This window comes from Pithys albifrons, chromosome 10 (genome assembly GCF_047495875.1).
Source record: "Pithys albifrons albifrons isolate INPA30051 chromosome 10, PitAlb_v1, whole genome shotgun sequence".
NCBI lineage: Eukaryota > Metazoa > Chordata > Aves > Passeriformes > Thamnophilidae > Pithys > Pithys albifrons.
This window is the reverse complement of record NC_092467.1, coordinates 15,326,394-15,350,297: the sequence shown is the minus strand read 5'-3', so window position 1 is coordinate 15,350,297 and position 23,904 is coordinate 15,326,394. Positions and strand designations below refer to the sequence as shown.

At 37.4% G+C, this 23,904-nt stretch overlaps 1 protein-coding gene across 2 annotated transcripts in view; it reads right to left on the bottom strand.

The window, feature by feature from the left end:
* DPYD (dihydropyrimidine dehydrogenase) overlaps nucleotides 1-23,904 on the bottom strand; it is a 343,167-nt gene that overhangs the window by 109,545 nt on the left and 209,718 nt on the right. For both annotated transcript variants that reach the window (XM_071565407.1, XM_071565408.1), the window contains 2 exons: nucleotides 4,224-4,292; nucleotides 1,695-1,778 (listed from right to left, as the gene is read on the bottom strand). In XM_071565407.1, the coding sequence (XP_071421508.1) occupies nucleotides 1,695-1,778; nucleotides 4,224-4,292 (153 nt within the window). The remainder of the gene's footprint in view (nucleotides 1-1,694; nucleotides 1,779-4,223; nucleotides 4,293-23,904) is intronic.

Below are 23,904 nucleotides of genomic sequence, written 5' to 3'. Positions count from 1 at the left end.
GTGCTCCAATTTTGCATTTGCTCCTCTGATTTTACAATAGCTGAAAGATATGTAAAACCTCATGTAGCCAGACAGCTCCCTACTGACTACACATCTGAGCAACTTCACATGCATATATTATTCCAACCAGCGCAAGCTGGAAATAACACATGCCTTAAAAAAATAAAAATACCCACATGCTTGAAAGGAGCCTGTGTCAGTGTCTGTGTGAAACCCTCAGAGCTCTCCCTGACCAAACTGCACCCTTCTGCTGTGTAAGGCCACCTCAGGAAGGGACAAGACAAACTACTGAGCTACACTCTGCTGAGTGAAGAGTGGGAATTTCTTCAAAACCTGATAAAGATGGCTACAACAACACTTTCTTGTTGAATGCAATTCAGGGGAAAAATAATAATAACTACTACTGTTTTGCTAGTGTTATCCTGAAGGTTTTTTTTGATTCTCCCTTATTTTTAATCATAACTTCAGTAAACAACCACTCGCCATCAAAAGCATCCAGATTACTTTCATTAAAAATAGCAAGACATACCATGGACCAGATTGACATAATTTTGTTCACATAAAACAGTAAAATGTCCAGTTCACTGTTCCTGACAGCATTACTATGATAATGCTATACCTGAAGTGTGTCCATAGTTGCACTGATTACAGCTCCTGTTGCCTCTCTGGCTTAGGAAAGCTATTGCTTTAGTTATTCAACCACACCTCTGTTCCTATCAGGGTTGTGTTTAACTGAGGAAGTGAGCATGAATTAGGATGTATACTAGCCCTCTACAAAGGAGTGAAGTGAATAATCGTATGTTGATTTTAGGGTATCATCATCATTCCTACTCTGCACCTCCTTTCTCTTCTTCCCTTCTCCCCAAAATGTAATAAGATGGGAAATCAAACAATCTTCATAATTCTAAAACTTTGATGGTCAAACTCCGGAAAATCTCACCTGGTGGACTGTGACCCAAGATTTTTCAGGCTTACAGTTCACCATATATGGGCACATTTCAGAACCAGAACAAATTTCAAACCATGACTAAAACATGCAAAACCCTGAAAACTTCAAAAGGATATTAGTACCAGAAATGGGGTTTGTACATTTTTATTTTCTTTTCACGGGCACAACAACACACATTCTCCCAACTGAAGTCATGGGATGTATTGATAAACTCTGCAACAGATTTCTACCTGGCAGAGAATTCAAGCATGGATAATTCCAACCTAAAGTGTATAAAGTGACCAATCTATAGGTTACAGAACACAGGATCTTATAGGAGAAGATGTTATCTGTACATGTACTATCAGAATGATTCTAAAATACAGTTAGGTTGATATGTTAAAAATGTGTGTATACCTCATGTCCTTCCAAGTCATTACTGATATATGCAGCAGTTTCTAGGTTGTGATCTAAGGATACCTACAGGGCACTGAAATGGTATCAACAAATTCTGTCCATGTGCTTTTTGGAAACTATTGTTTTCATCATGTTCCTTGTCAAACACATAACACATTTTTGTTCTAGCAAAACTAAGCATTTTGTACATTCTCAGCTTCTGTATTTTTTCCCTTTCAGCACTAAATATTTGAACACATTCAACCTAAAAATCTTCAGCTAAGTAATCTGCTGCTTGTGTCTTCCCCCTTGAGGTGTAACAATCAGTGTTGCTGAAGAGACATTAAAAACATTGCAGTTACAGTCCTACCTGCCCACAGGCCAGTCCCATGCCTCTCTCCCCCATACCATGAGGACATGATAGATTTAACTCCAGTGCATCAGCACCAGCAACCTATGAAACATGTAGAAGGAAAAAAAATGCAGAATTAACTTCAAGTAATCTACTCTTTCCTGTAGCATTTACCGCTTATGTTAAATAGATTTCTTTAGATATTTTATTTTTATTTTTTAAAGAGAGAAAGCTACCATTATGATACCCTGAAAAAGAATGTGTTGATCAGTACAGAAAAAAAATTAAAAAACTGATGTGGCCTTCAAAAGTTATTGAGTAAATTAATGTAAAAATTAAAAAGAGATGATCACAATAAAGAGTTGGTTCTGGAAAATGTTAAAAAATGGAATGTAATTACAAGGCCTTAGAGCAGCATGAGAGAGAGGTTTGGCAGTCAGTGTTACACAGGTGTTGCTGTGCTCTGAAGAACTGTAACTTGGGAGAAAATTTCTCCTTTCTGCTTTAATGAATTCAGTCTCCCAATTTTCTGCAGGCGTCTGTACTCTGCCGTAGCTTTTGACATTAAATATTTTTGTTTCTGAAGAAAAAGAGAGTAATAAAGAAGTCTATACAAACATATTATTCACGCTAATTTCTCTTCATTGCCCCCTATTAGTTACAATTAAAAAGGCAAAGAAGCCAAGTTGTACAAGGGCAGCACAAAGACATGCTTCTCTTCCTTTCTGCTGAGCTGCTCCGGCCTGAGACAAACATCCCTCCTGTTGCCTTCCACGTGGCTCTAACTAGGATTCTGTTTTGCATTTGCATTTTGTTTTTGCTTATTGAACTGGAGTAACTTTGCCTGCTGTGTGGCCATGGTTCAGCAGCTCCCCAAGTGCTTGAGCAGGGGAGAAGCCATCCATCATTTTCAGGAACCCTCCGTGCTCGGGCCAGCTCTGCCAGCACGGCCCTGCCGCGCTGCTGTCGGGCTGTCGGCCTCCCTGACAAGCTGACCTTTTGTGTGAATAGGTCGTCCTCCTGCTGAGAGACACTGTGGTACCTTCTGGGGCTTCTGCACTCTGGAAAGCCACGTCTGTTTCCTTCTAGGTAGGATCCTATGCATGCGATGAAATATCCCTGCTCTTCAGCTGTGGATTCCAGAGCACCCCAAACCACTGTGCTGCTCTCCACAGAGCGGACACCAACAACCACTTTCCAGAAGAACGTTGCATCACAGAGGTTATACATAACAGAATGCATTTAAAGACCTCTTTTTTCTACAGGGGTAACATAAATACAACACGGATTGGAAATATCTGTCTGAAAGTTGGATAGCAGTACCATCGGATTAAAAAAACAGGAGCAAATGGCAGAAGAAAGTCATTCATCTTACTCCATTTAAGAGTGGCACTGCTCCTGTCAAGCACAGATTCCCAAAAATGATTTCAAGGTCAATTACGTAAATACAGGTATAAATTGGAAGAGTGTTGAAGATTATCAAGCTAACTACTGATAATGTTTAATTTCGCTCCCCTAAGTCTCCAAAGTGACTTTTTTCATCACAAGTTTAAAATGCTCCAAGAAAATAGAGAAGTGTTGTCCCACATCACCATAGGAGGGTTGAGGATACTGAATAAACAACAATGTCCAAACGTACACATTCTGCCATTTGCAAACACAAATTCAAAATATCCACACATATGTAAAAAACATATTTTAAAAATATTTAATATTTACAAAAATTCAATTCCAAGCTAATGCTTGTAATAATGACAAACTCGTTTTTTCTTTGCTTAAATTTGTTAATACTATGTTTTTATTTCCTCTAGATACTTCATATGGAAAACACACTTTAATTTAAACTTAAAACTTTGCATTCCATTCAAATATAGAAACCTTTCTGAATGAAATTATTACAGTCTTAATCAAGTATTTCTTATACTACTCCCTATGGACACAGGTACATATTATTAAAGAGTTTTTTCCTTCAAATTGAAATTTCAGGTGCATAGTCTGTTTGCATTTCTGTAAGGCTGGATTTATGTTATAGGAAGCCTGCTGACTGCTATTATATATGCTGGCTTCCTCAGCTATCATTTTTGAAAGTCTGTATTAAAACTAGAATAGCATTAAATGAGCTCTTTATACTTTAAATATTCAAGAGTTTTATATTCAAAATTTCTTCTGGTGCTGTCAAACTAGTGTGCCTGTAGGCAAGGTAAGATCAAGTTAGGCTCTCAAAGGTAGAATTAAATTTTATCAGGGCATCCGTCACAATATACAGTTTGCTTAAAATGCAAATAAAAAGTATATAGATTCAAAGACTAAAGGCTTTCCAGGTACTGCTTAAAAATCCAAGGGACCATTTTTATGGAACAGATTTCCTTTAAATTTACATTTCCATCATTTTAATGAAAACACAGAATAAACAAATTATAATGGACATGCTTTAAATTCTCATTTTTCACTTTGATTCTATTTCTTTCAAGAAATTCCTTACTGTAGCTCTTGATTTTAAGGAGAATTTTACAAAAATATGCAGAAATACATTTAGGAAACCATTACCTCAGCCATTTTTGAAAGTTCAGTCCAGTCCTCCCTGCTATAGCTGCACATGATACTGGCAATCAGAACCTGAAAAGAACATACACACAATCATTTTAATCCATGTTACTATATTTTTTTATACAGTATGTTACTGTGACTCTGGACATTACCTGCTATAACCTGCATATGGGAAATAACAACTGCATGCCAGTAGCTATATAGTGAAATACAACTGCAGATTTCACTGGGAATGAGAAACACTGCACCACCTCAAGCACTGCATCCCTGTTTTTTTAAGATATCTGGGACAGGCTTAATCTGTCACCCCCTCATCATAACACTTCTCTTGAACTTTCCTGTAATGCTGAGGGTTAATGACATTACTTTCAGACAAATACTGAAAAGCATAGTCTAGAAAAACTGTCCAAGACACGCAATTAAAATAGCCTGTCCAACACACACAAGTAAAATCCCAAATTATCTCCATAAGAATGATGAGATATTTAGTATCTTTAGAAAGAAAGAAAATGTGCTTTATTTTTGTAAGGCAGCTATGGAGAAAATTGGACATGGAGAGGCAACATTGTAGTCATTTAAAAGGACAATACCACTTATCATTATTTCCATTGTTTTGCTCTGATGAATCTCTATAATCAATCTACCACCCACCTACCTGCAGATTGACTACCCATCCACCCTTCTGGCTGATGTTGGCAAGATGGGAGTCTTTAGAGATGGAAAGCATCTGATAAAGTGCCTGCCCTGCCTGCAGGTGCCCATTTGTGTGCACCTCTGGCATAAATGTAAGACCAAGCTTTTCATTAAGCACACACAATCATTGCTGGCCATGCTTTGATTCCCCTCTGACAGAGGGGAAAAAGTCTCTCTCTTATACCATACTTTTTTTAGTTGTGAAAAATCTTATATAGCTCTATAGGTCAAATGTTTATAAAACAAAACCTGCTCTGTGTCCTATTTTAATATTCAAGACAAAGTAAGTATTTTGGAAATAAATACAAATCTCTGTTAATGGACTCTAATATTTTTAAAAGCAAAAATTGTGAAAAATCAGTTTAAGAAATTATAGATGATAAAAAACAACTGGAATTTAGCTAGAAAACATATCTTGTTAAATTCATGCTTTTTGTAAGCTAACTAAACCCCCCAAAACAAAAAACAACAAAACCAAACCAAACGAAACAACCCAGCAGCTCAGACACTGACAACCTGACAAGGATTTTCACAGTTGCAGTCAAAATCCAAAGTATATCAGAAATTTGCACAACTGAGCTTTAAAACAAAATAATTTTTTTCATCAGGGGAAGTTTTAAGACAACAAGGGTGGCTCACTATATTTATAAGTAGTTGAGTTAGGTTACATCAAGTGTTCTAATGAAATTTCAAAATTCTGCTGGGAGTGTACAAAAGAGGAGGAACAAGATCTGTGATGTTTCAAAGAGCTGATAATTAAAACAACATGTTTATTTATTACTGATTAGTTTTAGCATTCACATCTAAAATTAAGTACATACTTTTTGACACAAGTAGTGGCTTATAATAACAAAAATAACTGAAATCAAAAATTACATTTCTGCCATGAACGTTCACAGGAAAACTGTGATCTCAAAAGAAATAATGAAAATTTAAAAATAGTAGGGATTCTATTCTTCCTTTCCTCCCAGTATTCTCTTATAACTTGAAATTAATCTTAATTTCTGGGTGGAAACATATCCTCCAGCAGGCTGCTAACAAAACTGTCCTTCCTTAAGTGACTATTCTTCCCCAAAACACTTCTACAGCCTTTTCATTTGGAATCACTACCCACGACAAAAAAAAAAAAAAATTGTCATGGGCGAACATTTAGGGAACCACCTGTGATGCTTGAGGTTTGAATCTACTTCTAATATCACACATGGGAATTTATAAAGAAATCATAGACTGTTATCTCCTACTATCTAGAAAGAGAATAGTCAGAAAAAAAGTCAGAAAAACAAGTGATAAAAATCAGAGGTTTTATTAGAAAGTAATAAACTGACACTGTATCACATTTCAGCTTCTTAGCCTCTTCTATTTTTTTTTACATCCTTTGTGCCTACAATGCCATGTACCACATTACGACGCTTGCGACTTCAATGGCCCAAACAGTTGGTATCTCATGAAAGTCCAGCATATGGCCCAGTCCAGAGGCATTCACAGATAGCACATCCTTCCTTTTGATTCCTGACACTTGCAGTGGCTACATAAGCTTAATTACAGTGGTTTGAGCCTCAAGTGTGAGGCAGCACCACACTTCGGCTGACTCCTGACAGATCTCAAAATGAAGCTGCTGCTAAAGTATAGTAAGTGGTAAATGAAGGTTGACTAAATTGCAGCTTTGTCATGCCTTGAGTGTGGGCTGCCTGCGAAACATGCATGATTGAAGCACAGTGGGACCCCAGGCCCTTTATTTTTCCAGATCAAAATCATAGGTGGTAAATGCTGCCCCCTTATCTTCTTCATCCAAACGGCTATTTTGTCTGTTGTTGAGAGATCCTGCCTGCTCTGCCCTGTGCCGAGGAGCACAGTGGGCCCCGTGGACACTGCTCCTCCCTGATGGATCTGTGACAGATGTCACAGACAAGGTCTTTATGCCCTGACACCACACAAGGTGATCCACAATTTCTCTGAATGTCTATAAAGGGACAAAGGCATGTTTGTAACACTGGACACTTCTGTGTTCAGAATTTTCTTGATAATGGAATTAAAAGGTCCACAATGAAACGTTTTTATGTGGAGGGAAGGGAGATGAAAAAGAGAGGGTAGGTCATGTACCAGTTAGGGTATGATTATAAGTTGAATACACTGTAGCTAAAACATCCAGCAAAAAGCTACATTTCACACAATTCTGTAACTAATGCATTAGTAGTCGTTCTACTTAAAAGAACAAGGTACTTCTCATAATCCTTAAAATATTTTTCTCCTTGTTTATAATAATCCCCATGAAGCTTAAACTAGAATCTATTTCCCTTGTGAATGTTTTTTTTTCCTCCTCCATTATCCCTATGTGGATGTCTCATGAATGCAATAGCATTAAAAGAAACAAAAAGGATGAGGTTTGTCACTGTGAATGTTTACAAGTGAACTTTCTTATTTTCTTTCCTAGCACATGGAATTCACTGCAAGTGGCTGCAAAACAAAAGGAAGGAGAAAAAAACAACTGGGCCTGCTTTGGGTCAGACAATCCTGAGAACATCTATTTAAAGCCAGACAGCAGTAAAACTCTAGGTCAACAATTACCATTTGTCCTGTACTGACTGCTCTGCAGGGAGTAAGGTAGTTTCAGTACACTCAAGCAGTCTGAAAAAAAAAATCTCAGGGAGTTGGATTTAAATGTGAACACTGTCAATTCCTGCAAATTTAAGAAAACTTCCCAACAGACAGAATGAAATCACAATCCTCTACCCTCATGCCTGTAATAACCATACTTATTTTGGTCATCTCACACAGGCCAGAGCCTGCATCTGTTTCTAGCCTACTCTTCCAGGTCTGTGTGTAATCTCCGTGCACTTTAGGAAATTCAGCCATCGGTATAACTTCTGCTTTCTCTTCTCTACCTGTCCTTTCTCATTGCTGCATTAGATTTGAGGGCAGCTCTGCATCAAGTGTTCACAGATGGAAATTTCTGCTGGCCAGAACATGCGTCCCCTTCTGATTTCTCAAATACTTGCAAAAATCTCCAGTATTTAATTTTTTATGTGAACAGTCCTTGAAAAAGCAGTCTTAGCATCATCTTTAAGAGATCGTTCCCCTGAAAGCTGTACAGCAAGAAGAGCTTTCAAGAAGACTTAAGGGCTGGTTTTTTAACAGTTGTTTGGGAAGCAGAGATATGAAACAGGATAATTGCTGTGTGAAGAGGGGGTGCAGAGATTGAAGACTACATTAAGAATCAGATTTCAATACCCACAAAATTGTTGTTGATCAATCTAAACTTCAAAAGGTATTTCTATTTCAGACAGATGGAAAAACCTCAATCTTCCTTTCAGGACATGTTTCTTCTTCCAAAACAATACAGTATAGCCTTGCCACATGACCTGCTTAGCCTGAACAGACACAAACATTTTTAAGCAAAATTCCTCAGGAAGCATTTACTAAGAAGCAGCAGTTTAGCACTGGAAATACAATCTTTCTAAAACAATGGCAAAAATAACAGTAACACCAGTGGAAAAGACACCCACGTCTACACAAACACACTAAGAATTGACAGCTGAATCACTATTTCACAGCTTTAAAATACCCTCTCTGTCTGATTGAGGTACATACACTCAGTTCTGACCATACCTTCTCTCACCTGCCCATTGTAACAGCCCAGCTCACTCAGAACATTTCCTGAAGGTCCTGCACACGTGTAGCTACAAGACCATGTGGTGATGCTTGGTAAAAAATTAATAAAGAACAGTTTACAGGGCAATTTTTAACTATTTCAATGACACAATAAATAATCTTGTAAATATTTACATGGAAAACACACCTGCTGCATATGGACTTCCAACAGTTCTTCACACACATAGGTCTAAGATATGTACCATAGAGGCCAGATTCTGCCCTCACAACAGCTCTTAGAAGCAATCTCAACAGCCAAGAGTGAGGGAACAACAAGAGCTCTACAGGACTTTTTGGGTTGGTACAGGTATTACATCTTACCTATAACCCTACCTCTCGCTCAGCATCAGGTTCAGGACAAGTCCCAGCCACATCATGCCAGCAGAAAAGTTCTTGGAGACTTACTGCTACTTGGTGCCACTTGTGGCAGTCCTCTGCTCTTCAAAATGGCCACTGGCCAAGGAAATGATCATTTTCAACATCATCCACAATTACTGATGTAGAGAACACTTTAAGACCCACTGTATGTGATAAGACTACAACTGCAGCAAATATTCTGTATTGCACAAATACACTTAAATGTACATCGTTGAAAAACATGAGCACAAACATTTGCTGTTGCAAAAATAACCCTCCAGAAACCAGCCTGATTTTGATGCCTTGTACACCCACCCTGGTTTCTCTTTTTCTGTACATTCTTGTTGCAAATTTTGATTTATTGCAGAATGAAAATAAAAATAAGCTTCTTATTAAAAACTACCTAGAACATCAAATCCCATGCAATAAGAAACTCAACAATTGTAAAACTTGTCATGTCCCCAAGAAGCAGAGGAATTATCTTGTTATCAATTTAATAATGGAACACTGAAGTAAATGATGCCATCCACTGACACCAGTAACACTGTCTCTCCTGGGAAATTCATATTGGTAGGAACTGTCAATCTAGATGGATATGGACATATGAAACATTGTACCTTCAGTCCATAAATCTATTCGTCCTGTGCTGCCTTAATAAAAAGATTCTGCATGATGATAAAGACAAGGAATGCAGACTGTTTTAACATTGCTGACCTACAATTCTGCTTGTCTTGTTTTCTCTTTTTTATCGGGAATTTACTCTCCAGTAAATAATTTAACAAAATATATAAGAAAATTTGAGTAAAAGAAAATAAGACAAATAGGAAATATTAGTATATTTACTACTCAGGTGTAGCCAACCTTCTGAATAAGGCCCTTTCTTTGCCTTTTTACTGTAAACTGAGATCTCCAGTTTGTTTTTAAAAGTGAAGTGAGATACAACACACAAAGAGGCCAAACATTATCAGCGCACAAATAAGTCTAGAAAAGATAATGATAAGAGTTTGAAAATACTACAATTTGCTCACTGTATCACATAAAAAAAAATCAGCATGAGCAGAAAATAGCAAAGATTCTATTCCCAGGCTACATGAAGATACTAATTTTCAAAGGTAGTTATTTTCATATGATGATTCTGCTCCTATCAATGAGCTCCGTCTATTTAATGACATTATTTGATGAATGTCAGTGAGTACACTGGGCTACAGCTTCAAATTAAGGCCTAGAGTTGTTAGGATGTAACACCCTCAGACAGACATAACCCAAAGGTTATGAAGAAATCCATTTCTTTGTAAAATAATAGAATGCTATGGTTTTGATGGGAGCATAAAGTTAAATAGATTGCTCTTTAGATTTTGCTGCATCTGTTAGAAAAACAAGGGAACTGCTTGGTTTTGTAACTGCTTCTCTACCATGTCAGACTCTGCACATATCAGCCACTATCAGGGCAGCAGTTGAGCTACTATGCCCTTGGCCCTGCTTGTACACATAAACATACAGGCACAGATCATGCACATGGAAAGTGTGGATAAATGAAAAACTAATTAATGAGAGTCCTACGAACCTGAAATATGACTGAAAAAGCAAAGTGAATGGACAAGAGAAAAATGAGACCTTCTGATGCATTTCTCATGACTCAGGCCACTCTTTAATTAAAATGTAGTAAGTCACAAAGAGTGAAAAAGAAACTGTGGAATACGAGTTCCCCAAAACATATATATAATGAAAGAAAACATGGAACACCTCAGGAAAAATCAAATGATTAGAAGAAGTATGTCCATTTTTTGACAGACTGTTGAAAATTTCAGTGCTCCAGTAAATCCTTCAAATTACATTGAAAATTACCTATGTGGCTGAAGACTTCCCTGGAAGTTTGATAGAATCTTTGGGATTTTATTTTGCACAGGAAACCTATCCTAGTTCAACCTTTAGTCTTTTTGGTAATGAGTAAAAATGAACACAAGTGAATGGAAATTAACATTACTGAATGGAAAAGACATACATTAATAAAGGCTGAATCCAAAAGAAGAGTGAAGACAGATACTAAATTTTTGGCAGTACTTCTTGCTAACAATACCTCCAAGCCCTTGTGGAACTGGCAGGCCCCTGCCGTATTTCTGTATTTCCACACTGATTTAATATAAAGAGAAGGCAGAGGAGGCCAATACAATATTGGAAAAGCTAACAGAAAAAGGATATATCTAATTCTACAGTATTTCAGACACATGCTATGACCTGTAGCAAAAGCTTTACACCAGAGTGCTGACACCTTATTGATTCTCAAGACCACATAAGGAAAACAAGGCTGGCAAAAGGCAACACAAATCACCGAATTTTTTCTTCCACCTTCAGAAATTTTTCTCTTATCAAATTCTCTGCCCAGATGCACACAATGCTTTTTAACACAGCTCTCTGAGCACCTTGCTAATTGTTGCTCTTTATTCTCACAATAGCACAGGCAACTCTCTGCAGGGTGCCCCTCTGAGAGGGGAAGCCAACTGGAGACAAATATGTTCAAGGCATGTAGGCTGCTCCCACAGAGGGAATGAGCAGCTGTTGACTGAAAGAAACCCTAAGATCCCTTCCAGACCTTGACTGCTTCCAGATATATGCAGTATATTCCCCCTATTACTTAGCAGCAAAGGTGCTTAGCTTATTAGAAAACAAATTCAGTAGAAAACATAAAGAGACAAAATACACACTGGATAACTTTATCACAGTTCCCTGACTCCTGCACTCAGTCAGCTAGCAATTCCCCAGGTCAAATCTGTCTCTCTGCATCTCTGAGAAGTCCATCCTATCTCTTCCCTTGTTCCATCACCCCCAGGGCTTTTAATTCACTTCCTTGAATTTAAGCTCAGGAAAACCAGCAGTATCAGTGCCAATAGTGGAGAAAATTGTAGCTCAGAGAGGAGGGAGAAAACTCCCCTCCCTTTTACACTTTTGAGCCCTGTGATCTGTTTCATCATGTGACACTGCTGGTGTCAAAGCAATGCGTAGAATCAGTCAATGATTTTGTCAGCCTGGTTGCATCCTCCACAACTCTCCCACTCACACTATCCTCATGGTGATATACTGAAAAGCACTGATAATTTACCTGATTTTGCACAGAGTGCCGTTCGGTTAGGCTGTTATGATTGGTGAGGGCATGGTAATTAAGAAAATGTGTAGAAACAGGCTGTAAGGCTTGCCTTATCTTCAGGAAATTACCTGGATGGCTTTAAATACCACTTGCGTGGAGAAGACCTATCAGTCCCTTAATACTATTTGCTGCTCTCTGGCCTAGGTATCAGTCTAGGTATCAGACCTCAGAAGGAGGAGAGCTTCTTCACAGTCCAAAATCTATCTGGCAGTTTCACCTCATGACCAGAGACAATCTGCAAATGTTCACAGGGCTAAAAACATGGGATCTTTTCCATGGTCAGAGTAGGACCAGTGGGACCCATCCCCTCCAGAACCTTTTATTTGGAAAAAAATGCTTCATTTATAAATATTTCGAAAGTGAAAATTATATTAAAATAATCCATTAGTAAAGAAAGAAACCCTACTTTCTCTCAGGCACATAACTTTGCAAGAAGTGAAGATGAAAATCCATGTTTTCTGCTGAACTTTATCTCTTTGTATATTCTTCCTATCATTCTCTGGTATTTTCTAGCTGGGCCAAAAATTCAGTGAACAACGATGCCACTTGCAGTGAACTTGGCAATGGCATGTCTGCAGTGCTCCCATCTGAGATATGATCAGAAAATCTCCTGAGTGAGTAGCCTGATTTTTTTTTTTATATGAAGACATAATAATTTACTTAAATAGCTAGCTGTTATGTCTGATGACCCAAGTAGTTTTTTGGCTACACTCCAGCAGCAAAGAAGATACAAAATTAAGGGCTCGAAGTTGGCAGCTACCTTCTGACTAATCTTTCTTCCTCAACTGCCAGTTCCACCCACCTCTTCATATTTTAGAGAAGCGCATCTGAAGATGCTGAGAAACTGAAAGAGGCCTTACTGTTTTCACTGTATATTTGGATGTTTAATAAAATTATTACCTAACTTATCCAGCATATTGCTATGTGATTGGACATTTCAAAATTAAAATGCATTGAATAGTCTACAGGATTATAGCCGCATTCAAATGAGAGCACTGTAAGACCTAGTGTTGGTGAGACTTTTATCAATGACCCAGCTGTGAGTATGTGTGTTCCTAAAAAGATAAACTGAAAATAAATCACGTGAAATGTGGATGCCTCCGGCTGAATCAAAGGCAGAAGTCCTTCTAGGAACCAGAGGGGTGCTGACAGTACAACATTAGGAGAATGCAAATGCAACTCACATGCATTTTTAATGTCCACTCTTTACCTTGAGATGCACTTAAGTCCTCACAGGTAAGAATTTGGGGATATCAATAAAATTCATGCAATCTCTAAATACTCTCATCTGAGCTGTAGTTAACTGAAACATTCTGCAAGCATATTCAGATTTTAATATGGTTATAGAGAGAGAGCATAAATGGCTATGTGGCCAAGAATGGTGTGGCTAAGAACAAGTCTGTCATGTTCTTACACTGGAAGAAAAGTGATACAGATTTTTATAAATCTACCCAGAAATTTAGAAATAGACTTTCGATTTTTTTTTTTCAGACCTAATACCTTAATTAGTTATTATGTACAGACAGAAAAATCAACATCACTACAATTTTTAACAGAAAATTTAAATGTAAAAAGAATGAAAAGAAAATTAAACTTGAAATAGATTAGGAAATCAGCACTTGAAAATACGAGAAAGATATAAAAATAAACCAGTGAAAAAGCATTCTTCCTGGGATTCGTGAGACTGGGAAGTGCAGTGGCAGGAAATAGGACAGAAAAGCACTCTGTTGGTTTCTTAGATTTTTACATTTACTATGTGCTCAAACAATGGATGTATTTGGGTCTCCTTTAAACAAGCCATTAAAATATTTATTTGGGTTTAAGTGTTCAGTAAAATCAGTACTTACTGTCGCATTTTTCCTTCAACAATTAAAAGAATAGCCCATTTCCACTAGCTCTGCACACAAGGTTTCAGCGCAGGAACAAGTTACTGCTGATTTATGAGTTACCACCCATCGGCACACCTGCAGCCGTCGGCTGCTCCAGTGCTCTTTCAACCCACATAAAACAGGAGGTAAGCCTGGTTTGCTACATCCAGAATTGAAAAAATTCCTATTAACTTGAGTCAGTCTGTATTTGCTGCAAGTTCCAAACATACACGGGGGGAGTTACCTTACTGAGACACTGTAATTTGCTATGCCATGGTAACTGATTGGCATCTATGTGTTGGCATAACTGTACATTAGACTAGGACTATATGAAGAGAACATATTTTTCTGTCCTGCTGGCTGCCTTATTTTGCATGTTTAGCAGTTGCTATTTAACTTTGATTACCAGTTCATTAGAACACACACACCAAAAAAAAAACCAAAACAAACCACAACAAAAAACCAAACAAAACAAAACTAAAAAAAAGGAATGAAAATATAAAACCAGGGTGAATTGAGATCTAGAATATGGAAATGTAGCAAATATATGGACTATATGGACTTTAATTATGTAAAAGTTTATGGTCATAGTTCTTAAACTCAATGTGCATAAAAAGTTCAGAAACTACCAGGAGTGCTGAGGGTGTAGATTAAGATCAGTTCAGAGCCCACTAAGAATTCTGCTAATGTGCATGTTCATCTCGGTGGATAAAGAAAAAAAAACCATCTTGGAACAATTTATTCCCACATTTTCCTCAGAATTTGAGAGATTTTTCTAGCCCCCCTCCCCAGAAAGCACAGGAGGCTGGGATATAGTCCAGCTGCTGTCAATCAGAGAGAAGAGCTGGCTCTAATTGTGATAGATTGAAGCATGTGCCTCTGCCTTTCTTGTCTAAGCTAGAACAAGTCTGCACAGAGCCAGATCTCCTACTATCAGTACAGTTCATAGCAGTAAACTCTGTACTTGCTCCTGAACAAAAATAAACAGTTTGATGGTATAACTGCATCTAGACTAGGTTTTGCCAGGACAGCAGTTAGATGCCATTTTATTTTTAGGATTTCTAGCCTACATAAGTATGTGAGTAAGACTTTTAAATATAGACCCAGTCTTCATATTTTTCTTCATTAGAGATCTAGCAGAATGCCTAAAATATAAACCACATCACAGAATATGCAGAATATGGGCCACAGGAAAAGCATATACTTACTACTTTTTTATCAGCTATAAATTTGGTTTCCTATCATTATAATATATGTTATATAAAAGAGAAAAAGCAGAATTATCTAAATCACATACACTCAGTGCTTCATAAAAGACTAAAGTCCTATCACAGGCAGTAAAATGAATGTCACAGGTATTGTGTGTTTTAGAAGATCAGATTCTATAATTTACCCAATTGCCTATGACAAACATGAAATGAAAACTGGGGAGAAGTACTTGGGGGATAAATGCTTTGCACAAGTAACCAGGCTAGCAGAATTTTGTCATTCTTGCAAACTTTGGATTTTAATTTTGATGGATTGTTGACTGTTAATAATTTTTAAATTTTGCTACTTGGGGGGTTTATTTTTTAACATTGCCACAAGGTCATTTTATCCCCATCCAATGGCAACTTCCACATCTTCATATTAAAACAGTAACTACCCAGAAAAGGGCATTTCCCAGGGAGTAATGACTGGCTGGGAGGAGTTGATGGCCTGAGGCACTGCTGAGGGCCATTAACACTGGCCGGTTATTAATCGCCAGGAAATGCCCTGCTCCAAGGTTGTTACTGCTATTTTTAGCACAGATTGAGGGGGGCAGAATGGACATCTTAGCTACAGCCTTTTTTAAGTCATGATGCCATTTCCTTTGTAGCAGTTTATGGAGGACATTTCTTGAAAGAAGGAATGCTCTTCCTGATACCCAACCGGATTTCACAGATCATTTTGCAGCACTCTATTGTACAAATAGTAACTTATCAAACTGAGAAAACAGCTGGGATTTTTAAGAAACTGTCTTTTCCCTCTAAATAATAGTCTGCATATTCACACTTTAATAAGATGAACAGAAATATGCAACTCTTCATGTCACTGTCAGCAGAATTACATTCTAGAAATATCTTTTTAATCACACAGTCTTTATGTTTAGGACATTTCCTTTGTCAATACTCCTGCTTAATGACCGCTCACATATCTCTGCAAAAAAGGAATTTTTAGCAGCAACTGCCAAAGCACATCCTGAAGAAGCTTCAGCTGATGCTAGCCATTAAGGAGTGTGTCTTTTCCAATAATCAAGCAGATTGGGTCATTTTCTAGGAAATGGTTGGTGGAGTATTTCAGAAACTGCTTTAATTTTCTCCTAGTTCTTACCCTAAGGCTAAAATTCTAAGGATGTTTTCATAGTCCTCACAAAACTGTGAGAATTGTTCCTTTATTTGCAGGGATCAATAATTCACTTTTCAAATCAAAAGGATATTCTTAGCATATGTTCAAATAGTCCTCTGCCTTACTATTTTTCAGACCTTAGCCACGAAAGTAAAACAAACAAAAATAAGTCATGTCTTTATAGTATGCAAAAAAAGAAAGTACAGTTCTGCACATAGTTGGACAGGCTTCTCAAAAAACCAGTGTTTTCCCATCATAAAACATAAAAGACCTTCTCACATTTGTCCTTAAGGTCCTAATTTGTCACGACAAACATGTATATCTGAATCATAAATTGATTGTAAAAATCTCACTGAATTTACAGTGTGGTCCTATTTTCAGTTACAAATTGCAGTTTCCAGCAAAAGATACGTGCTTTCTTAAAAGAAAATTCCCTCAAACTGATGACCAGAGTATGTCTTTCCATCTCTTTATCAGATTAATAACTGTATTTTAAAATAAAATTATGATTAAAAACCCCAATGTGAATGTGGTGTTGGGGCCAAACATTGTGAAAGGTACTGCATGGTCTGAAATATGCATGATCAGACACTGTCTCTGAGTAAATTTTTAGCAGACTTTCAGGGGTTTCTCTATATAGGATTGTCTGAGATCACCCTCTGGAAATGCAGCTTTTCAAATCTTAGTAAACTGAAAATGGCATTTGAATTACAAACCCCTTAGTACATCATTCAAACCAGTATAAAATACACCTTCATCTCAGTTCCAGTTCAAGGAATCTAGTTGCATGCAAATCAGACTATAAAAACATAGTACAAGAACTATGGTCCAAAGGCTGAGACAGGAATGGGAGGCAGGAGAGGGTTTCTGATGCTGGGTACAAACCTAACAGCTCTTTGTGCATTGACAATGTAAATCCATAGGAATGGGTTACATAGCCCAGTCCTCCTCCTTCCTCCTTCTCTGACACACACCAGCAGCAGGTCTCTAGGTCAAGCTTAGAGCAGTATTTCCCTTGAAAACTCTCTCAGCTTTTAAAAAATCTGAGGCACAGGAATTTCCTGAGACAGAGGTGAGGCCTTCATATAGTTTTTCTAGTAGGTTTACTCAACCCGGGACTGGCAATGCCCTACGAGAAGGAGCTCCACATCTGCAGAGCCACAGGATGAAGTATCTGTCACTCATTTCCACCTCTGACCCTTCTGGTTCCAATTCAGAAGAATGTGAACTACACAATGTACTAAAAATGCTAAAAAAACCCAAAACAAAACAAAACCACAACATGTTGGCATAGTGATGGGTTTTGCTTTGTTCTTTCTTCCTTTCTCTGAAACTCTATGTTTAATACACTTCATTTCAATGCTGAAAGTTTCATAGTGCTATCTATTGTAACCCCAGTATAGTTAGTTTATAATCCCTCACTGTACCTATAAATTTATTACTGTTTTATTCCATGTGCATACTACATTTTATCTTTTTTTTTCTGGTAGTTCATTGATCAATCACTTAGTAACGCAAGATCCTTCACAACCCTTATAGTCAGCTCTCATCTCTATCTCCCTACAATATATACTATTATCAGCAAAGTTTACATTCTTAAAATTCTCTCTCTTTTCCAGATTATTGATAAACATTTTAAATAGCACAGAACACACGACAGATCCCTAAGGAATTTTCTTGGAGCTCTCTATCCAATGTGAAAATTGGGCATTTATTCCTTAACATTGTTTGCTATATTTATCTGGTTATTTAGGCATGTAGGTTTCTTTCTCTGATCTTATGGGAACTTAATTTCTGTCCAATTCGTCAGCGAAAGACCCTGTTAAATGTCTGAAACCTCAAACTCACTTTACCATCCTGAGTCTCTCTTCATGCTCTCAAAGAACTCTTTGTTTCAAGGCATAGCATACTACAAAGGGGGATCTTTACTCTTTGGGTTTATGTTTGTTTTCTCTTTACTAGTTCTGGTTTTTAGAACAGCTCTTAGCAACTTGCATACACAGATAAAAGATTTCAGGTCTGTAGTTCCCTAGATCTCTCCCAGAAAAGAGGTGTAACACTGACTCCATGTTACTTCTCTGCTACTTTTCAAGGCTCAAGCAGATCTGCTATAGCCAACATGATTAACAAAACATGCTGATGATAGATGAGAATTATCCTGTATTTTCTCCTTTTTTTTTTTTGTTCACTAACACCTAAGCCTAAAGGAGTGAAAATTTACAGCGTCATATTTTATAGATCAGTCCCATCTTTATTAATATTCAAATCATGTGAGGCTTGAACATTTTTATATCTTGTGGAAGAGCCTTTCCCAGAAAACTTTCTTCCTTATAAGAAAATGTGATCTCAAAGACCCAATACATCAATATTTCTGTTACTCGCCTCTGTTTCTGTTCACTCTCTCCTGCAAATAGAAATTGCTGAAATTGTGTAAATCAGAGTGCTTACGGAATTCCTCCTTGGACAGCACATAGGAAAATGCATCCTGCTGGCTCACAGAGAACTGAACCAGGACCAGGAGCAATGAGGACACCCTTGGGATGAGAGAGAATGGAAGCTTCCCTGGAACATGCAGAGGTATGTTCTTAACATGTCTGCAGTTCTTTCATGTCAGCTTTCTTCCCTCTCTTCTAGGAAGCATCTTTCTTTAGGTTTTTTATTTCTCCCTTTTCCTTGTGGTGAATGGCAAAGAAAAAAAAGGAACATGGTCATATGCTTCATGCTCTGAGATTTATTCTCTTCTACCCACCACAGTAGTCACTGGAAATTGAGGACACGACCATTCCTGAGCTCCACACTAGTTAGAACCAAGTGGTTTACTTCCTGTGCAAGGTAATCAGTATGAGGACCTTTTTCCAACCTCATCTTCCCTTTTCAGCTAGGATTTCCTCTGATGCTAAGGGAATAGGCCTGCTGCCAGTTTTCTGTAGTGAAAGGGATCTTTTCCATATGGTGAAATTAACAACTGCTGTGTGGTTTTTTCACCTCCTACCAAGTATCCACCTCCTATCAAGCTGGTTTGGGGAAGTTTAAGCTGCAGCAATAACAACTTCTGGAGTTTTTTGATGTGATCTGTGGGTCTGAAATTCGGACAAAGGAATGCAAGTAGCTTTTCTGCACTGCTGGGCACTTCTGGGAGTTGGCACACTTCTAGGCATCCTAACTTGTGGTTCCCTCCCCTTGTGCTCTGCCTTTTCAGTTCATTTGGAAAAGCATCTAGACTTCCAGCAAGAATCCTCTGATAGGCTTGAGAATATCGGGCACACACCCTCCCCATTCAGGTGACTATACACTGGTTTATGTTGGCAGCAAGCAAAGTCCACATGGGCATGGCCCTACTTTGTTTGAAATGTTTTATTCCAAGTTTGTAGGTGTGACTTTGTCAAGACGTCTGTGACTTATCAGGTGGATGCACACCTCAGTAGGTACGTGGAGTACAAAGTATCATTTCTTTGTGATGAAAAGGCAAAGCTATCTGTATCAGCCCTAGGAAAAGCGAAACTTATGTTTTATACCCTGAATCAAGTCAGTGATTGGTATCTAAAAATCCAAGTACTGTACTGTATAACATCTCACAGGCCTCTAAACATCCATTAAAAGCAAAGGCTATAATAATACCTGCAAAAATACACAATTTATTACTAATACCTCTAATGAGAAACCCAACTTTGACCTTCTCCTCACAGTAAGGCTGTGAAGTCTGATTCCTCTGTATCTTAAAAAGTTTTCCACCTAATGTCCCTTAATTTTAAGTCTCAAAAGAGGTCTAAAGAAATCTCAGATATTCTGGTCAATTCCCCTCAGTAACTAAGTTACAAGGTCTACTATTAGTGCAGTCTTAATGAGAAAGGTTATATAAATACATGAATTTTGTTCATAGTCTCTGGACAAAATGTGGTATTAAAACCAGAGCTTGGTCCAACACATAAGACTGATGAACCCACTTTGGAAAACTAATCAAACCTCTCCAAGTAAACTATCCAAATAAGTATTATTGCTGTTGCAAATCTATTTTTACTCACATTATAACTTCGTGAAATCTTTTTGAACGTTGCATGTTTCTGCACCAAAATTTATTTATTAGAGCAAGGCACTCACATATGCCTGTTGAGATTGTATTTTTGTTCCTCTGTAACCTCTTATTTTTCCTATCCCCAAAGAGCAGAGTTAGACCAAATTTGGTTTTGTTACCTAAATAAAAAAAAAAAAAATCTAACAAAGAACCCACAAACACCCAAACCAAACAAAACCACCAGCCTTATTTCATACTTCTATAGTAGACAAAAATGCATAGCATAAAATACTAATTGCACCATTCCAGGAGGTTAAAAGAATTCCCAAAAAGGCAACGTCCAACAAAACCCTTGCAATGCTACAAAGGAGTTGGTTACCAGCCTGGGATCCAGCGATCTGTTCTCAACACTCTCTAGCACGGCTATTCCTGGCAGGTGTTCCTGGGACATTCTGAACAAAATGTTGAATAAAAATATATCTTTAACAGTTTCAGCCTTGAAAAGCTGCTCTCTGCTGAGTAACTGTCAGAGAGACTGTCAGCAACATTCTGCAAGCAGCAGAACAAACATTAAGACAAGAGTTTTCAGCTTAGTTTTGGGGTCCAAGAGTACTTAATGTTTCTAGCAGAAGAGGTTTCTCAACTCAACACATCACGACACTGATATCTGAATCACAGATTCAGTGTCACAGCTGACAATCTGGTATTCTATGTACATTCCCCAGAGTCATGAAGAAGAACAAGCTCATTTGTGTTGAGCTAGGAGGCCAAAAAGTTACTTTTAAGACTGCAGTATATTAACATAGCAATATAGAAAAAACAATGTGGCATCTTCTTCCAAGATATCAGTTCTTTCTTGTAGTACAAATTTCTCAGACATTTGCTTGTTTGTGATGGACTTCTGTTAGCCTGGTAGGGAATGACATTTCCCCTGCAACCTATTTTATGAAGTGTCCTGTCAAAGCCCTTTATTTGTACTGCTGTGACCTCCTGCACGTGCTCAGTCCCAAACAAATTTGCATATTGAGGTTTTTCATTGATTTACTTACTTTATTATCATCTATAGGGCATCAATTACCATTTTAGGAAGGTTTAGAAAGACTGCTTGGGAACTGCATCCATCACCGTTAGTGAACCCTCAGTTCACATTTTTTCTGCAGAGAAGTATTTTACCATTTTCAAATCTTTCTCTTTTCAAGCTTTTTCTCCCCAGTGCACGTGCTACAGAGATTACAGCTCCTTGTTTAACCAGCACACCTGCATGTACTGCCACTACCAGTATTCACAGTTCCCAGCAAAGATAATGGCCAGACTGTAGCTATTACAAAGTATGTGAATATAGAATTTTAGTAGTAAGTCCCTCTCCAAGGTTTTATAATTTTCTTTTCAACTTTCTCAGCCATTGCCTACTTTTTGGTAGGCATTTGCTAATGTAAAAGTGATTTTTTTTTTTCTGCACAGTTTTCATTCCTTATCATATCATTAAGTGAGTACTACTTGGCTAAATTCATATTTCATAGGTAAACTAATTTCTTGAATATGCTATAAACTATAATTTTATCAGCCACATGTATGCTGGAAGTACATCAACACACCATATAAGCAGGTATATCATTGGTAAATAGAATACAAAAGTGGGACTTGCTGTGACATTAATGTTAGTTCTTTTGCCGCACTATCTAAAGCACTTTAAATAGTGCATGTCCAAGTTATGGCCTCCTCTATTTAATATGAACCAACAACTTTATGCATTTGTCATCTGTGGTGGGTTGATCCCAATAATCAGCTAAGCCCCTACCAAGCTGCTCACTCACTTCTCACTTCCAAATCTCCCCTGTGCCATCACAAACCTTAGAAAGGGAGCATCTTCCTATTTCACATTATGATTTTGAGGTAATACTCGCATTACACGGGAACAGTTTTTATCAGCCCTACATGTTTATAGTAGAGATACAGAGAACAGACTATGATTATGAACAGGCTATGATTATGGTTTCAGTGATTAGTCCTTTCAAACAAGAATAATTAAATTTGAGTCTTAAAATTCTGACCATCGATATATTTCTTTCACTTTTTTCTTCAGTTTTAGATTAATACACCACTTTATAAACAACTTTTGGGGGAAAGTGTGTAGGCAAAACTTTTCAATAAATTGTCAGCTTAATACTAATTAAGAAGGAGCATTTCAATATTACATTCAGACAATGAAATTAATAAAATAGTTGTTCCACCTTTTCTCAGTCAAGTTCTCAGTTTCTACTACTAAAAAACCAACATAAAATCCATTTTTTGCTGATTATTAATTGCAGAGAATGATAAATCGTGTGGTATCAGCTGCTATGTGTGGCCACGAGACATAAAATACACTTAAAAGACTTACATAAAAATACTCCTTAGTTAACCCTGTAAGGAAGATGTTTGGATATGACAAAGACAGTCCAATATAAACAAATAAAACTATAGTATCTGGGGAAAAAAAAAAAGATGACAAATACACACAGACCCATTTTCTTCTCACTTTCACAGCTTTCTGACTGAAAAGTTGTTTTGTTGGTATATACAAAAGAAGTTGACATTATGCTTTTAAAACAGCATCCTTTGAAAATCTACCAAGAAACAATGCTGGATAATACCATAAGCTTTAACTGTTCTCAGTCAAGTTTTTCAAGTAACATCTTACTGAGATAATAAAAGTACAAGAATAAAAACAATTAACTGCAAATAATTTTAAGAGAAGCATCTGATTTTTAAAAAAAAACACTTCTTTTATTTTAAATAATCTTGGACCTGTACTGTGCATGCCACCTAATTTCTTTGTACCTGTATGTGTTTTCTGAAAAAAACCAACACTGACATTAATTAACTCAACTGAAAAATCGGAAATTGAAACAGCAAAGCTTTTAATAAGACTTCACCAGCAAACATATAAAATCCAGACACTTTCTTTTTCTGCTTTCTCCTCTACTTGGACCCTTACAAATAATTTAGTCACCACCAGTGGCACTGAAGCAAGTTTTTGGTTGTGGCAGCTTTTACCCTAGTACACTTGGAGTGGATTTGGGGTCAAAGGGAGAAGCTTATAGAAGAGAAGACTGGGAAAGGCTGCCAGTCAGACATAATTGTAAGCTACAAGCAAGAATCAGGAGCCAGAAGAATCAAAAGAATGAGGCCATGCACTACAGGAGCTGCTAGTTTCTGATTTATAGAGGCAACATGTCACAGTTAAGTGACGTTACCCACTGAGCTGTGACTGGTGGTCCTCTTATGCACAACCCATTTCAAAATTTAGCTTACATCCTAGCCTCTGTTGGGGGGATTTAACTGCCCTTTATGGTTTGCTTCTTCCCCATGGAATGAGATAGGATGCTGTTGTGTGATTATCTTGTAGTGAGGTAGCTATTTTGCTCATATTCTTTTCATCTATAAGATAAAACTTACCTTAAATTACTTGCATTACACAGAAAAATTAATTATGTTTCATTTTTGATTTGCTTTTAAAATTTGCTGTAGCTTTTTTACTGTAGTCACTTATGTCCTCATCTGATTGGCCTTCATTTGAACAGAATATGTCATTCTTCGCTTGTTAATTAACTT